This window comes from Macrobrachium nipponense, chromosome 37 (genome assembly GCF_015104395.2).
Source record: "Macrobrachium nipponense isolate FS-2020 chromosome 37, ASM1510439v2, whole genome shotgun sequence".
NCBI classification, from domain to species: Eukaryota; Metazoa; Arthropoda; class Malacostraca; order Decapoda; family Palaemonidae; genus Macrobrachium; species Macrobrachium nipponense.
In genome coordinates this window covers 14,939,670-14,955,517 of record NC_061097.1, presented here as the reverse complement: position 1 = coordinate 14,955,517, position 15,848 = coordinate 14,939,670, and the positions used below count along the sequence as shown (strand labels likewise).

At 35.5% G+C, this 15,848-nt stretch overlaps 2 protein-coding genes across 2 annotated transcripts; both read right to left on the bottom strand.

Moving 5' to 3' along the window:
* Nucleotides 1-2,196: 2,196 nt before the first annotated feature.
* LOC135208927 (keratin, type I cytoskeletal 9-like) lies at nucleotides 2,197-4,882 on the bottom strand. Its single transcript, XM_064241490.1, has 2 exons — nucleotides 4,865-4,882; nucleotides 2,197-3,193 (listed from the first exon to the last, which is right to left on the bottom strand). The coding sequence occupies exons 1-2, from the start codon at nucleotides 4,865-4,867 to the stop codon at nucleotides 2,348-2,350; spliced, it is 849 nt and encodes a 282-aa protein (XP_064097560.1). The 5' UTR covers nucleotides 4,868-4,882; the 3' UTR covers nucleotides 2,197-2,347.
* Nucleotides 4,883-5,201: 319 nt separating this feature from the next.
* LOC135209306 (serum response factor-binding protein 1-like) lies at nucleotides 5,202-15,847 on the bottom strand. Its single transcript, XM_064242011.1, has 6 exons — nucleotides 15,828-15,847; nucleotides 8,815-8,876; nucleotides 7,741-7,891; nucleotides 7,338-7,582; nucleotides 6,459-6,599; nucleotides 5,202-5,353 (listed from the first exon to the last, which is right to left on the bottom strand). Exons 1-6 carry the CDS (start codon nucleotides 15,845-15,847, stop codon nucleotides 5,202-5,204), a joined length of 771 nt encoding a protein of 256 aa, XP_064098081.1.
* Nucleotide 15,848: the final 1 nt, after the last annotated feature.

Genomic DNA, 15,848 nt, shown 5'->3' with positions numbered 1-15,848 from the left:
GGTCACCAATACTCGTACTGACAAGCATTTGCAAAAAGAAAAGAAAAAAAAAATCGATAAAACCTTTCCCAATATTGTTCGACATTGTAAATTTCGTGCATGCGAAAAATATTACTAATAACGTTAATGAATATAGACTTTTCGCCTAATTTTCTCATTTTCATAGCTATATAATTTAAATATGTACACTAGATATTTGAATCAGTCGAGCTTATCAATCTGTTTTACAGGTAAGGTGATAGAAAAGGAAGGACGGAGTCGCTGTCTTAAAAGCCAAAATGGGTGAAAATGTAAGCAGAAATTTGTGATCCACCAAGAAAAATATAAACTGAGAGACATCTGCCAATCAGGGAGAACTAAGAGATTGTGTTTAGTCATCGTGAGGAAATCAGTCAATCAAAACCTTGTACAATACTTAAGTGATTGCCCCGAAGTAGTGAAACCACTACGGTAAGGTCTTGATGAGTTGCGTGGGATATTTAATTGAATTGCTTAAATGGTTTGGAATACAGTGAACATTACCGAAAGTTACCAGAGTTCCTTAGAAAAGGAGAATTGTCTTGAGAAATATACGTTATATAGATTTCTTGAAGGGCAACGGGAGAACTGCTGCGTTCATGATGAACTTGGAAAAGTTTATCTATGACAATTAAGCTTTAAACCAATTAAGGCAATTTACCTTTACTTCCAGAGTTACACATTTTCCTGTTGATGGTAACTAATGATAACAAAGTAGCATACAAGGAAATAATAATGAAGAAATAAATTAAAAAATACTTTAAACACTTTAAGATTCATTACAAACATACAAACACATGCAAACATGCGCGCGCGCACACACACACAGACGCACGCACACACACACACACACACATATATATATATATATATATATATATATATATATATATATATATATATATATATGTGTGTGTGTGTGTATATATATATATATATATATATATATATATATATATATATATGCTAGCTGACCAACCCGGCATTGCCTGGGGAAATTCTGAATGACGACCAATATACTTTCTCCCTCTCTAAAACTCTCTCTTTCTTCAACTCTCCCTCACCCTTTCCCTCTTTCTTCTCCCTAACACCCCCTTTACTCTCTCTCTCTCTCTCCTCCATAACACCCCTTCTGCTCTCTCTCACACTTCCTCATTCTCTCACTCTCTCCCTCTGTCCAGCTCTCCCTAACTCTATCCCTCGTTCTCCTACCCTAACACTCTCTTTCTCTCTCTCTCTCTCTCTCTCTATCTATACCACTTTAAATAAATATAAATGAAATAAAGTAAATGGCGTTTTTCAAAGAGTTCCATATATAGGTTTGAGAGGAATGGAGATAAAGAGTGGTCCATTGCCATACCAAATTTTTTTTGATAAATTTGCAATAATAAATGCAAAACCTATGGGTGAAATGATATGACATACAGGTACAGGTAATTCATGATGGGTTAGTTCGTTACCAAGATACTCTAAAATAGAGTTTAAAGGGAGTTTAGTAAAAAGGGAACAAACATCAAAACTAACGAATCTATCATTGTCAGTGGAACAAAAAAGTTATTTTGTTCAACTTATCAGCTAAATCTAGAGAATGATATATGTGAGAATCGGAGGAAATAGTTCCAAGGGCTTAGTGATATATTTCGAAAGTTTATATGATATTCAGCCAACACTACTGTATAATAAGACGCATAGGATTATTTTCTTTGCGCGATTTTACTAAACGATTTTTTTCGCTGTGCTGTTGAAATTTTTTTACTTGATCAAAGAGATTTTTTTCATTTTAGTTATTTGTAAGTCATATCATCAATCCATAGGACTTGCATACGTGATGTGTAGTCAGTTTTTGTGATATGGATTGTATTGTCTATTTTAAGATTTGGTCAAACGAGAGTCGAAAGGCCTTGCAACGGTACTCCATTGTTTCAGTTTTCTTCGTGGGTTTTGCCTATATATATATATATATATATATATATATATATATATATATATATATATATGTGTGTGTGTATATGTATATATATGTGTGCGTGTGTGTGTGTGTGAGTGTGCACGAGTATTTGTGTATGTGTGCTTCAATAATGTACATGGATAAGTATGGTATACTTGCTTTTACTATATTATTGTTTATTTTTACGATGAACATTTTCATAGTATAGGGTAATATGTAAATCTCAGTCATATGTCGTTATAATTTATTGATAAAGAAGTTCATCTTATTCCATGAAATTCCCGTTAATGACCATAATTTGTGCGACGTTTGGTAATACCATAGCAACCAACCAGCCAGGAAATTCTTGAACTTTAGATATCCATTTTCGATAGAGTACAATTATCCTCTGTTTGGAGGCAAGTAGCCACCAGGTATTGAGCCTCCAAAGTTGCTGCCACCGCCGGATGATGACCCTCCAAAGTTGCTGCCACCGCCGGATGATGACCCTCCAAAGTTGCTGCCACCACCGAAGGATGAGCCTCCAAAGTTACTTCCACCACCGGAGGATGAGCCTCCAAAGTTGCTGCCTCCACCAAAGGATGAGCCTCCAAAGTTGTTGCCGTTGTCATAAGATCCTCCGTCGTCGTTGTTGCCACCGAAGGACGAGCCTCCAAAACCGCTGCCACCACCGAAGGACGAACCTCCAAAGCTACTGCCGCCCCCGGAGGAGGATGAACCTCCGAAGTTGTTACCATCGTCATAAGATCCTCCTATATTGTTGCCGCTCCCGAAGGATCCCCCGAAGTCATTTCCACCCCCGAAGTCATTTCCGCCACCGAAGGAGGAGCCTCCGGAGTTACTGCCTCCGTCGTACGATCCACCGGAACTCCCTCCGAAGGAACCGCCAGAGGAACCTCCGAAGGATGACCCTCCGAAGTTGCTTCCTCCGCCGAGGGAGGAGCCTCCGAAGTTATTGCCGTCGTCGTACGAGCCACCGGAACTCCCTCCGAATGAACCGCCAGAGGAACCTCCGAAAGAACCACCAGAGGAACCTCCGAAGGAACCGCCAGAAGAGCCTCCGAAGCTACCACCGCCGCCGCCTCCAATGAATGTTCCAGAGGACCCGCCTGGCGAGGAGTATCCTCCGCCCCCTCCTGAGGAGCTGCCGAAAGAGTTCCCAGATTGGAGCAACGTGGCAGAGGCAATGCCCGCCGAAAGGGCCAGGAGGAACAGCGTGGCAGATTGCTGGCAGGAGAAGTGAAAAGGATGAAATAATGATTAGTCAAAACGATTCAGTGAAATGAAAAATTGCTGAGACAACAAATAAAATTAATTCATATTTCTTTCCTTGAGGAAAAGTCCTCTTGTTTAATTGTGGAAAGTGGAATATGGAGATAAATAAATAATGGCCAAATGCCTATCAGTAATGTATACTGTAAATTAAATAAAAGTATTTTCGGTAATAATAACTGTTTCTGCAGTAAACTTTAGATACAATAAAACATCATATCCATTGGTTGTAACCCCAAGCTAATATAAACCGATTAATCAGTCATTAGATGCATTACATCAAATTGTAGATCGTACAAAGAAACTAAGTAACTTCAAGTGACGAAAATATGGATTAAACTGCACATTGATTGGTCCTATTGTACGTTACCTGTTGGAAATCTTTGATTTTACAAACTTCTTCGATTTTGTTTTAAGTTGGGGTCACAAATAAATAAATAAATAAATAAATATATATATATATATATATATATATATATATATATATATATATATGATATTCATTCTAAAATCACTAACAACAATATCAATATCGCCAATATAAAAATACATCAGTGAAAAGTGAAGATAATGGGAAATACTATAACCTGATGAATAAAAGATTATATGTCAAGAAATCTGAATGGTTTTGTTAACGTTTGAAAATGTTGAAAAAATCAATAAAACATGCAATAACTCATAAATCGTTTGACCAATTTTAATTTTAATGGAAATATATTTAATTACCATTAATACATACAAAAGTTTGAAACACACAAACACCCCCCTCACCCCCCCACAATTGCCTTAAACTAGTTTTCACCTATTGACAATCCCTGTAATAAATCTAAACCACCTTCTAATGTTGAAATTATATAGGAGAAGAGAGAGCTACATGTTTCTGCAATTTCTCCGAATGTTTTTGAGTAGAACATATAACAGAGAAAGTAGACATACTCTAGGCAAGTAAAACTGTTGATAAAGGGTAATAGTGCACAGATTGTCATCAACGATCTACATACTTTGAAATGGAACCCTGATCATAATACACACACCACTGGAAACACACACACACACACACACACACACACACACACACACATATATATATATATACGTATATATATATATATATATATATATATATATATATATATATATATATATATAGTTTATTTATCAGGTAAAATCCATCAGATTGTAAACTCAAGAGAAACTCACCGAGTCCGACCAACTGCACCGTTAATTACCCAAGGGTGAGTGAAAATTTTGGATTTTCACTCTCACTTTCCCACCCCTCACAAAGAAGAAATTTCATCTATTAGGAAAAAAAAGCATCAAACTATTTAGTATAGATATGGTTACCAGTAACAGAAGCCAGTGGAAGAAATTTTGATTTTGATGTAATGAAAAACAAGGAAAGTACAAGAAAAATCTCGTGGTATATAATACCAACACAAGAAATGAATCAGAGCGAGACTATACAAACGGTCATCTACTATCTCAAACAAATTGCTTGTTTAAGACAGAAAGTGGGATAGAATCTAAAATACTGATGAACTAAAAGTCGAATGAAACACTGAAGTAAAGCGGGAATTCGATCAAAACCAAAAGCTTCCATTCTGAGAGAATCACGAAGGATCTTACCATGATTCCAGACAAACCAGTACTGTCCATTCCAGAACTAGAATCCCCTTTTATACTCTAAAAATAAATCCTTCAGAGGAATGACGGCCATCGGAGCGCAGCCAATCCCTTCATTACTGAAGGGTGAGGCGGCGAAGGAATCCAATGAGAGTGGAAAAAGAAAAATCATTCTTAACGAATTACTGCATTTACCTATGGTGACAAACACATATGAATCTCTCTCTCCCCATCCCCCCCCCCCCCCCACCCCCGTAGGGTTGCCAGTCTGACATTAATCAGCCATACCAGCCTCAAATCGGCTCTTCCAACCTCCAATCAGTCTTGCCAACCTTAAATGTCATTTCCTCGATGACTGTAATTCATCGCCACTGATTGCACGAAAGGGGACACATGCATGGCCGGACATGTCATTATCTCGATATTTGGAGTCTAGCGTTTGCATGTTGAGGAAGTGAGAGTTCCCTTGGTGTTTCTTTATGCTGACGAAGGCTACGAAAGGTGCGAGGACAAGTGTCGCTTGTCACGAGGATGGCGGAGATGATTGGCGCCTCTGGAAGAGGGAAATTCGGCGGACTTCGGCGTCATTCTTCGTCAATAGTCGCAGTAGTGGGAGTGACAGTACGGTACTTTTACTAGCATCGTTACTAATGCTAATTCTGAAAACGTTAAAGAATGTATCATCGTTGTTTGCAGTATTTGTTTCAGAAATATCAATAGTGATATAATAGAAATAACATTGAAAATAATGGCTGTTCCTACAGCATTCAATTTATATAGTCTCTATTCTTCTCAATATCTCCTTTTCATCAACGTGTAGCTGGTGCATCAAGTTTCCAAAGGACGTAAAAAGTTTTATTGTTATTTCAGTTTTGTTACCTCTGACGTTTCAAACGCGTTCTGGCGATTATTTTCAAAAAGAGTCAGTAGGTTGACATTCAAGTTACATGGGTCTATATAACAAGGACGGGTTGGATGGGGATGGGGGGTTGGTGACTGCACGTTTGACAGGTCGGTTATTAAGCCGTATTTAATAATAACAATCATTATTATTATTATTATTATTATTATTATTATTATTATTATTATTATTATTATTATTATTATTATTATTTTTCTATCAAAGTCCTCCAGTTCGACTGGGTGGTATTTCTAGTGTGGGGTTCCGGGTTGCATCCTGCCTCCTTAGGAGTCCATCACTTTTCTTACTATGTCCGCCGTTTCTAGGATCACACACTTCTGCCTCTAGTTTTTCGAGATTCCTTTTCAGGGATCTTGGGATCGTGCCTAGTGTTACTATGACTATGGGTACAATTTCCACTGGCATATCCCATATCCTTCATTATTATTATTATTATTATTATTATTATTATTATTATTATTATTATTATTATTATTGACATAAAAATTAGCCTTTAAGGTCGGTGTGAGAGTGGATCAATAGCTATTTGACAGGTATGAAGATCATCTTCAGGGGAAATAACTTATTATTATTATAACTAGAATCTGGTCCCCAAGAAGTCTGCGAGCGAGACGGACGGAATGATTGACCTCGAAAACGAGTTCCTGCAAAGCACATTTGCGAAACGAGACTGACCTGTTCTGCAAAAGCAACACAGACAGGTGGGTATTTTGGTGGACGGGGTAGGGGCCTGGGAAATTATATGATGGTGTGCCAAGGTTTTCCAGATCTTGCTTTGTTTGTTGCCGTGGGTAGGCAGGACTGTCATGCAACAGGCTGTAAAAGCAGGAGTTAAAAGGGAAGAATACAATGTTTATTCTTATTATCAAGCTATCTATTTCATACTACAATCTTTCAAAAATACTCATAGTAGCGTAAGTCTTTGAATGGGGCAACAAATCCAGTTATGTATATGTATATACATATCCATAACTGTACAGAGCTTTCGGAAATCTGTACAGATTTTTCTTTAAAATAATATGTACATATACGTATAACTGATTCACGAAAATTTGGAATGTGATGATACATGAGTAAAAGGCAAAATCTACGAAGGAAAGTGAAACAATGGAGTAACCGCTGCTAGGCCTTTCGACTTAGTAAAGGACGAGAAGTCGAAAGTCCTCGCAGCCAGTCTTTATTATTCTCATTAACAGGATAGCCACAGCATTAAGATTCTTGTTTCTGGACTCCCTACTCTTTTTTTAATTCTCTGTATCTTTCATGCTGTCCTTAACCCTGCTTTTAAGCGGAAGATCGAAATTTCAACCATAAATATGGTGTCATGTTTTTATTGCCTGAAATATCAGGGGGTAAAAAGTCCATGGAACTTGTTTGATTCTGCAAGTACTGTTAAATGTGTTGCAATCATCTGCTGTAGAGGTCTTATAGTTTTTCTATTACATATATATATATATATATATATATATATATATATATAATATAATATATATATATATATATATATAGTTCTAGGTAGTTTGACTCCCTGAAGTTTGACCCTGGTAATTTGACTCCTGTATTTGACTCCCGGTATTTCGGCTCCGGGTATTTTTATTTCCGGTATTTCTATTTCAGGTATTTTGATTACCGGTATTTCGGCTCCGGTATTGACAACAGGCATTCTGACTCCTGTTATTTTGACTACCGGTATTTGGATTACCGGTGTTTCGACTCCCGGTATTTTCATTACCGGTATTTTGACAACAGGCATTTTGACTCCCGGTATTTTGACTCCCGGTATTTTCACTACCGATATTTTGACTCCCAGAAATATGACTTCCGGTATTTCGACTACTGGTATTTTGACTCCCAGAAAATTGACTCCCGGTATTTCGACTTCCGGTATTTTGACTCCCAGAAATTTGACTCCCAGTATTTCGACTACTGATATTTCGACTCCCGGTATTTCGACTACCGGTATTTTGACTGCCAGAACGGTATTTTGACTCCCGGTATTACGATTACCGGTATTTCGACTACCGGTTTTTCGACTACCGGTATTTCGATTCCCGGTATTTCGACTACTGGTATTTTGACTCCCAGAAAACTGACTCTCGGTATTTCGACTACCGGTATTTTGACTCCCAGAAATTTGACTCCCAGTATTTCAATTACTGGTATTTTATCTCCCGGTATTTCAACTACCAGTATTTCGACTCCCGGTATTTCGACTACCGGTATTTTGACTCCCGGTATTTCGACTACCGGTATTTTGACTCCCGGTATTTCGACTACCGGTATTTCGACTGCCGATATTTCGACTTCCTGTATTTCGAATACCGGTATTTTGACTCCCGGTATTTCGACTACCGGTATTCTTACTCCCAGTATTTCGACTACCGGTATTTTGACTCCCAGTATTTAGACCACCGGTATTTTAACTCCTAGAAATTTGACCCAGGTATTTTGACTCCCAGTTTTCTGACTCCCGGTACTTTGACTCCCAGAAATTTGACCCCGGTATTTTGACTCCCGGTAAACTGAAATCTGGTTTCGTTAACACCCAGTAATTAGACACCCAAAATAAACAAATAGCTTATCTAGGAAGCATATTTTTTTGGAATAGCTTAGGAAATGGAAATGACTGAATTCGATTGTTTCACAAGTTGAAGTCTTAGTTTACATAATTTTTTTTTTATTCAAGTATATAAGTAACATTTAGTAGTTAGATCCGAGCTCCTGGCGATATAAAGACATTTTTTCCTATCAATATATATTCCATTCAGGGCACCCGTGGTGGAAAGAGACTCCTAGATAACTAAAATTACATTTAAGGAGGGCAGACAATAATTGTGATTGGTGAAAATGCTATTGGAAGTGTGAAGTTGAGAGTTGTAAATCACGCCTGCATGCATTAACAGGCGTGCTTTGCAACTCTTCACTTCACACTAAACACAGGATTTTTGACCAATCAGCGTTTGTTTTCTGCCTGGCGCAAATGTAATTTAAAGCGTTCCTCGTTGGACGTGTGGGTTACGTGCTCACTTACCAATTTGGTAGTCCGGGGTTCGATTCTCTGCTCTGCCAACGTGGAATGAGAGGAATTTGTTTCTGGTGATTAGAAATTAATTTCTCGATATTATGTGGTCCGGATCCCGCAATAAGCTGTAGGTCCCGTTGCAAGGTAACCTAGTGGTTCCAAGCCAGGCAAAAAAATCTAATCCTTCGGTCTAGCCGTAGGAGAGCTGTTAATCAGCTCAGTGGTCTGGTTAAACTAAGATATACTTAACTTAAATATAATTTAAGCCATCTAAGGCCCTGTCCACACGGTCGAGCTTTGGTCGACGAACTTTGTCCGATGTGACGTCAGAAGCGGAGAAACAGCGGGAAAAGTCAGAACTTTACTGCAGTTTCTCCGCTTCTGACGTCACATAGAACAAAGTTCGTCGAGCAAAGCTCGGCCGTGTGGACGGGGCCTAAGAGTTTCTTTCCTCCACAGGTGCTCTGAATGGTATGGGACATGGTTATAAAAATTTCTTTATACCACTAGGAGCTCGGATGCAACTGCTATATGTTACTTATATAGGTACTTCAATTAAGAAATACATAAACTAAGCCTTCAACTTGAGAAACAATCAAATTATGTCATTTCCATCTCCTAAATAAGGCAATTACACTGAGCTATTACAAAAAAATATGCTTCCTAATGAAGCTGTGCTTATTTTAAGTTATTCCAAAAGAATATACCTCCTAAATAAGCTATTGGTTTATTTTGGGTGTCTGATTACCGGATGCTAATGAAACCGGATTTCAATTTACCTGGAGCCATAATACCGGGAGTGAAATCACCGGGATCAAAATACCAGGAGTCTACATACCGGCCACCATATATATATATATATATATATATATATATATATATATATATATATATATATATATATATATATAATATATATATATATATATATATATATATATATATATATATATATATATATAATAGATATATATATATATGTATGTATGTATGATGTATGATATATATATATATATATATATATATATATATATATATATATATATATATATATATATATATATATATATATATATATATATATATATATATATATATATATATGGGGAGAGACCGGGTCTAGTTGGCTACAGGGGTAAGTTGACACACTCAAAATGACTTAAAAGTTTACCAATGGATGACTCTAATACATATACTGTGTAATTGCCACGTGGTTCCACAGTTACCAGCAAAATTCTATGGAGATAGAACGTAGGAGCTCGAATTTATGAGACAAATTTTGATTTTGATGGTAGTAAGTAAATTTTTTTATCTTTCTGTTTGCTATAACATCTATACATAAATGAAAGATTATTTTTCAGTTATATCATAGTTTTCCTTATGGTTTAAAGATTCTATACCATTAAAATTAATCATTCAAGGCATCTTGGTGTGGAATGGTAAGTGTTTTTGTACCAAATGTAGGGATGGGGCAAGTTGGCTCAAAACAAATGGGGCAAGTTGCCACGTGTACAGACTTGCCTCACGTTATTTGATAACAATAGTAAGCCTATTTATTTATATAATTTACGTTTTGTTTCTGAATTTTTGGAAGTATAATGAGATTAGCGTCCTATCATATCCTCCAAATTGCTCTCACAAGTTGCAGCCCCTGGATGTTAGTGTTAATAGACCTCTAAAGAAATGTGTTAACAGGGCATGTGATTCGTGGATGACTTGTAATCCAGGATCAAGTATGCCTATCTGTGACATTCCTGGTAAAGTTTCCTCGGCTTTACCTATAGCTGTCACTTATTCTGATGTTTTCAATGGGTTTAGGATTGATGGAATTTCAACTTTGAATACAGACTATTTCAAGATTTTGATTTTACGGGAGATTAAGAGATGTCCGAAAAGACAATGGGCTTCTTAAACTGTGATACACAGTTTAAGAACTGCTCCTGTTGCTTCAGAAGAAAGCTCAGCTGAAGACAGCCTGTGTTTGGTAAGCCAGGAGAAGTGTGGGTCCAGTGCAGGGCATGTAACATGTGGGAGCATGAAGACTACTGACGACGATTTATTTGACACTTGCCACAATTACAACTAGATGGTGATCTGAAGTAATACTAATGCCTTATATTTTGTATTTTGGAAATTAAGAGGGTATTTTTGCTATTTGATTTAAATGCAATGTATAAATTTTCTTTTAATTATCAATGTGCCAACTTACCCCATAATGTGTGCCAACATACCCACGGGGCAAGTTGGCACGAAAAAGTTATTTTTTTCTAAAGCTTATTGTTACCTTATGTTGAAAGCAAACAACAATTATTTTGCTATATGATAAAGACGAATGTTAGTATTTTTCAGTGGTGGTAAGAGTTTTGCAAAAATTTTTTTTTTTTATATTCGCAATAACCAAAATTGTAAAAAGTGTGCCAACTAGCCCCGGTCTCCCCTATATATATATATATATATATAATATATATATATATATATATATATATATATATATATATATATATACAGACACGTATGAATGATTGTATGCGTGCTTCTTTGCATACACAGTTTATGCATATTTTCATATAAGACATAAGGTCACGCAATATTTCTACTGCAGTTCTCAAGCGGAAATCTATAATGGGGATATATGCGTTCTAATATTCAAAAAAAATTCATCACCTTGATATGTTAAGCGTTACAGGGGCGTATAAATTACCTTTTGCCATGGATGTCTTGACGCTTACGTATATACTATAATTTAACTCGGAGTTTTTAACTGTGGTTCCATACTGCAGAGAGCGTGAGGGTTTGCAAAGCTAACCCTACGTAGCTCAGGCTTGAATTAAGAAGAAACAATTGGGAAGAGAGGAAGACTGTCTCTTAAACGGTGGATAATATAGAAAATCGACGAAAACCAAGGCTGGGCAGGAGCAGAATACAAACATTCGCTGTACTGAAAATTTTAAGCACCCAGAGAAATGTTTGCAAATTAGTGTGCATTCCGGAACAATTAAAGTCATGTAAGAGCTGCAGTGAGTTAACAAGGCAGTAAACTGCTGTTCCATACCAACCACATAACATATATATATATATATATATATATATATATATATATATATATATATATATATATAAATGTATATAGTATATATATATATATATATATATATATATATATATATATATATATATGATATATATATATATTTGTGTGTTATATATATATATATATATATATATATATATATATATATATATCTAATATTATATATATCTGTATATGTATATTTATATACACGATCGGGAGTTCGTGGAAAGTCGTTCTATGTTCATACATTTATTTAAAAAGCCGACGTTTCACATCGTTTTTATGCATTTTCCATGCTGGAAAAGCCGTTTAAAACAATGAATACTTGTATACATAAAGTGAAAGGTATATACAAAATTTATTTCTCACCTTATTTTTATCTACTATATTTATACATTATATATATTCACATAAAACTGGAAATAGGAATGACGATATAAGAGTAAAGAGAAAGTTTGGTTGATACTATTATTATTATTATTATTCAAAGCCTAAGGGGGCAAACGCAGTCTTGGGAGGCCCATCAATGTCTTGAGGAAGGCAAGTGCCTCCCATCGCTTGTCCACCCGCCCCCGCCCCCCACACCCACCAAAATGACGCTCCTGCAGAAAGTGTTACCTTTCCAATTCACATTCGACTAGACGCACACCTGGTACCTAACCAACTTCTGATACCAGTGACGACCCGATGTGTTACTTAGCCAGATGAATCTAGAATCCCTTGCCGTGGGACTTATGTCTTAGGCACTAGCCTGTGATGAACCATATATAATGAAATGGAAGAATAAGTTTTTAAACCTCAAGGGGTTGCAATTCCCTTGAATATAAGTTTGCTACAGAAGGTTTCATATGATTTACGCAAAAAAAATATTTATAATGTCACACATACACGCACACACACACACATATATATATATATATATATATATATATATATATATATATATATATATATATATATATATATATATATATATAGATGCATATATGTATATTATAAATATACATACATACATACATATACGTATGTATATATATATATATATATATATATACATATTTATATATATATATATATATATATATATATATATATACATTTATATATATATATTACATTTATATATATAGATATAAATACATTTATATATATATATATAATATATAGATAATGATATATATAATATATATATATATTCTATATATATATATATATATCCTATATATTATATATATACACACACATTGATATATATAAATATATAATATATATATATATATACATAATATATATTATATATATATATATATATCAAATATACAGACATACATATACGTATATATATATATATATATATATATATATATATATATATATACATATATATATATATATATATATATATATATATATATATATATATATATATATATATATACATTGTCACTAATGCCATATATGACATTACTTTGCTTACAAATGTTACGTTGTTAAGAACCGATTATTCTCGAATCTACCACTCCTCAGGAATAATTTGTATTTAAAACAAAACTGTACTTGGAAACAGGAGCAATCTTGACCAGGACTCGAACCGATGCCTGTTTGGAACGACACTACTGACAGGGCGCATAGCTTGAAGAACATAGTGAACATAGCCAGCATCTGATGGAAAAGGCCCCTTAAAACAAGATGCACTTTAAGTCAGTACAGATGCTTTCAGCTGTTTTCAGCATTTTATAGGAAAGCTGCAAACAAAAACAGTGCTTTTGGCAAATAGTATCAGCATTCTTATGAAAACTACAATCAGATAAAAGGCTTTCAACAAAATGCATCGAGATAGAAAGCTTATGTCAACATGAATGCAATCATCAAGTAGAGCCAGAGTCAAACAATAGAGTTAAATCCATTCTGGGTTCAAGCAGGATGCCTTAGAGCCAAAGACTAACGATTAAAAGTGAAGTCAGTGCTTTCAGCAAGTAGAGCCAAAGTCAAGCAACAACGGTGTAATCAAATATGATACTTACATTAATTAGTAGAGCCAAACTCTATCGTTAGAGCTAAGTCACACACAATAAATGCAACAAATAAAGCCGAATCTAGTTACAAAGCCAAAGGTAAAAGGATGCTTTAAACAAATAGGCCCAGAGTCTAATGGGGAAGTAGTTAAAGTAAATTCTTTTGAGGTGATAGGGTCAGTATTTTACACAGAAAACTGGAGTCAAACTGGAAGCTTTTAGCAAAAAGAGCAAAAATCTTGCGATAAAGGTGAGCGAAACAGGACGCTTACAAGAAATAGTCAAAGTCTAACAATAATACGATAATACGAAGTTAGACGGGATGCTCATAGCAAATAGTCCCAGGGTATAACGAAACGAACAAGCCGAAGTCAGACAGGATACTTCTAGAAATCTTGGGTAAAAAAATAATGCTTTCAGGAAAAAGAGACCTCATTAATGAGAAAGGCGAAGTCAAACAAGGTGATTTCAGTCAAACGAGCAGAGTCTAATGAGAAAGTTCAAATCGAACAGGACGCTTTAAGCCTGTAGATTCAGTCTTATGAGAGAAAACGGGAGGTCAATAGGATCTTCTCTGCAAAAGAAAACTATAAGAAAAAACAATAACGAGAAGGCTAAAGTCAGAAAGATATCTTTTGGCAGGTAGAGTCAGTCTTTCAAGAGAACTTGTAATTAGCAGCATGCTTCCAGATATATACTAGAGTAAGGATTTCACGAGCTTCGGTCAAACTGGATGCTAGTAGTCTATATGAAGATCATAAGATAGTGCTATAGTCGTGAAAGATGTATTTAGCCAATAACTTGCACCCAACAAGACTACTTTGTATGATGTAAACAATGAAATAAATTTTCTTGAGGTAAATTTCGCCTATTCTGTTATGCTGAAGAAATCTTCATTCAATTAGACCAAATAAAGCATTCAATAGCTCTAAAATGACTCCAAATTTGATGAAATAATGTACTGTTATCTGTGTACGTGTTTACCATGATAACCCTTTCATGTTCAATAAAGAGTAAAGGCATATATATATAGACAGACAGATAGAAAGATAGATAGACAGATATTCGTGTGTGAATGTGTGGGTGTCGTATAGATAAGAGTATGACCTCAATTCATAGCAAATGCAAATATCCTTTCTGTAATATTCACCATGATTAGGCAGTTTACCTCCCATCAATTGTTAGGTTGATTTATAGTTCATGTGTCATTGTTGACTGTTTGTTATGATGAAGATTTATAGCGAGCAAGCAAGCAAGAAAGTGCCTTATGTTCTCAGGGCTGAGCACAGCGACGTCCTTGAATCTATGGAATGCTCAATCATAATAAATAAGTAGTTAGTGATTTGTGAACAATAATTAGGTATGCTCAAATAATTCATGATCAATACGGTAATCAAAGAGTGACATAAGTTATGATTGAAAGGACAGTTCCTGTAAACAATAATGGCTTTAAATGAAAATACAGTTTGGTCACGCTGCGGAATGCGTGTTATGTAATGATGTTAGGCTGAAGGGCAGTAGGCATTTTAGAGCGAAAGTCCCAAATTCTTCAGGAGGCAAGTAAGTGCATCTTAGATAAAGACGAAAGGTGCAGTGTCGAAGAAGAGAACAGCGTTCTTCTGTTTAGTTCCCAGAATCAGCTATACAGTTGTGACGTAACATTTATGCACAGGGTCTTCATCCTCGATCCAACAGACTGAGAAAGAAACCGACAGTGAACGGTGAATTCTTTGTCTCTGAAACACTTCTTTTAAGACGATAAACACTGCCTTAAAGAATGTCTAGATTATGACATTGTTCTTCGAATATTTTCTAGCGAAGGTTATAGCAATCAGATTTTCCTTGCAATTGACACATACGGTGAATCTCCCGTGACGGACAACTGGACATTTTTATTTTTTTATCTCAGTTTTAGAACAGTTTTTCCTTCTCACCTTTCTTTGTCTTCGTCCATT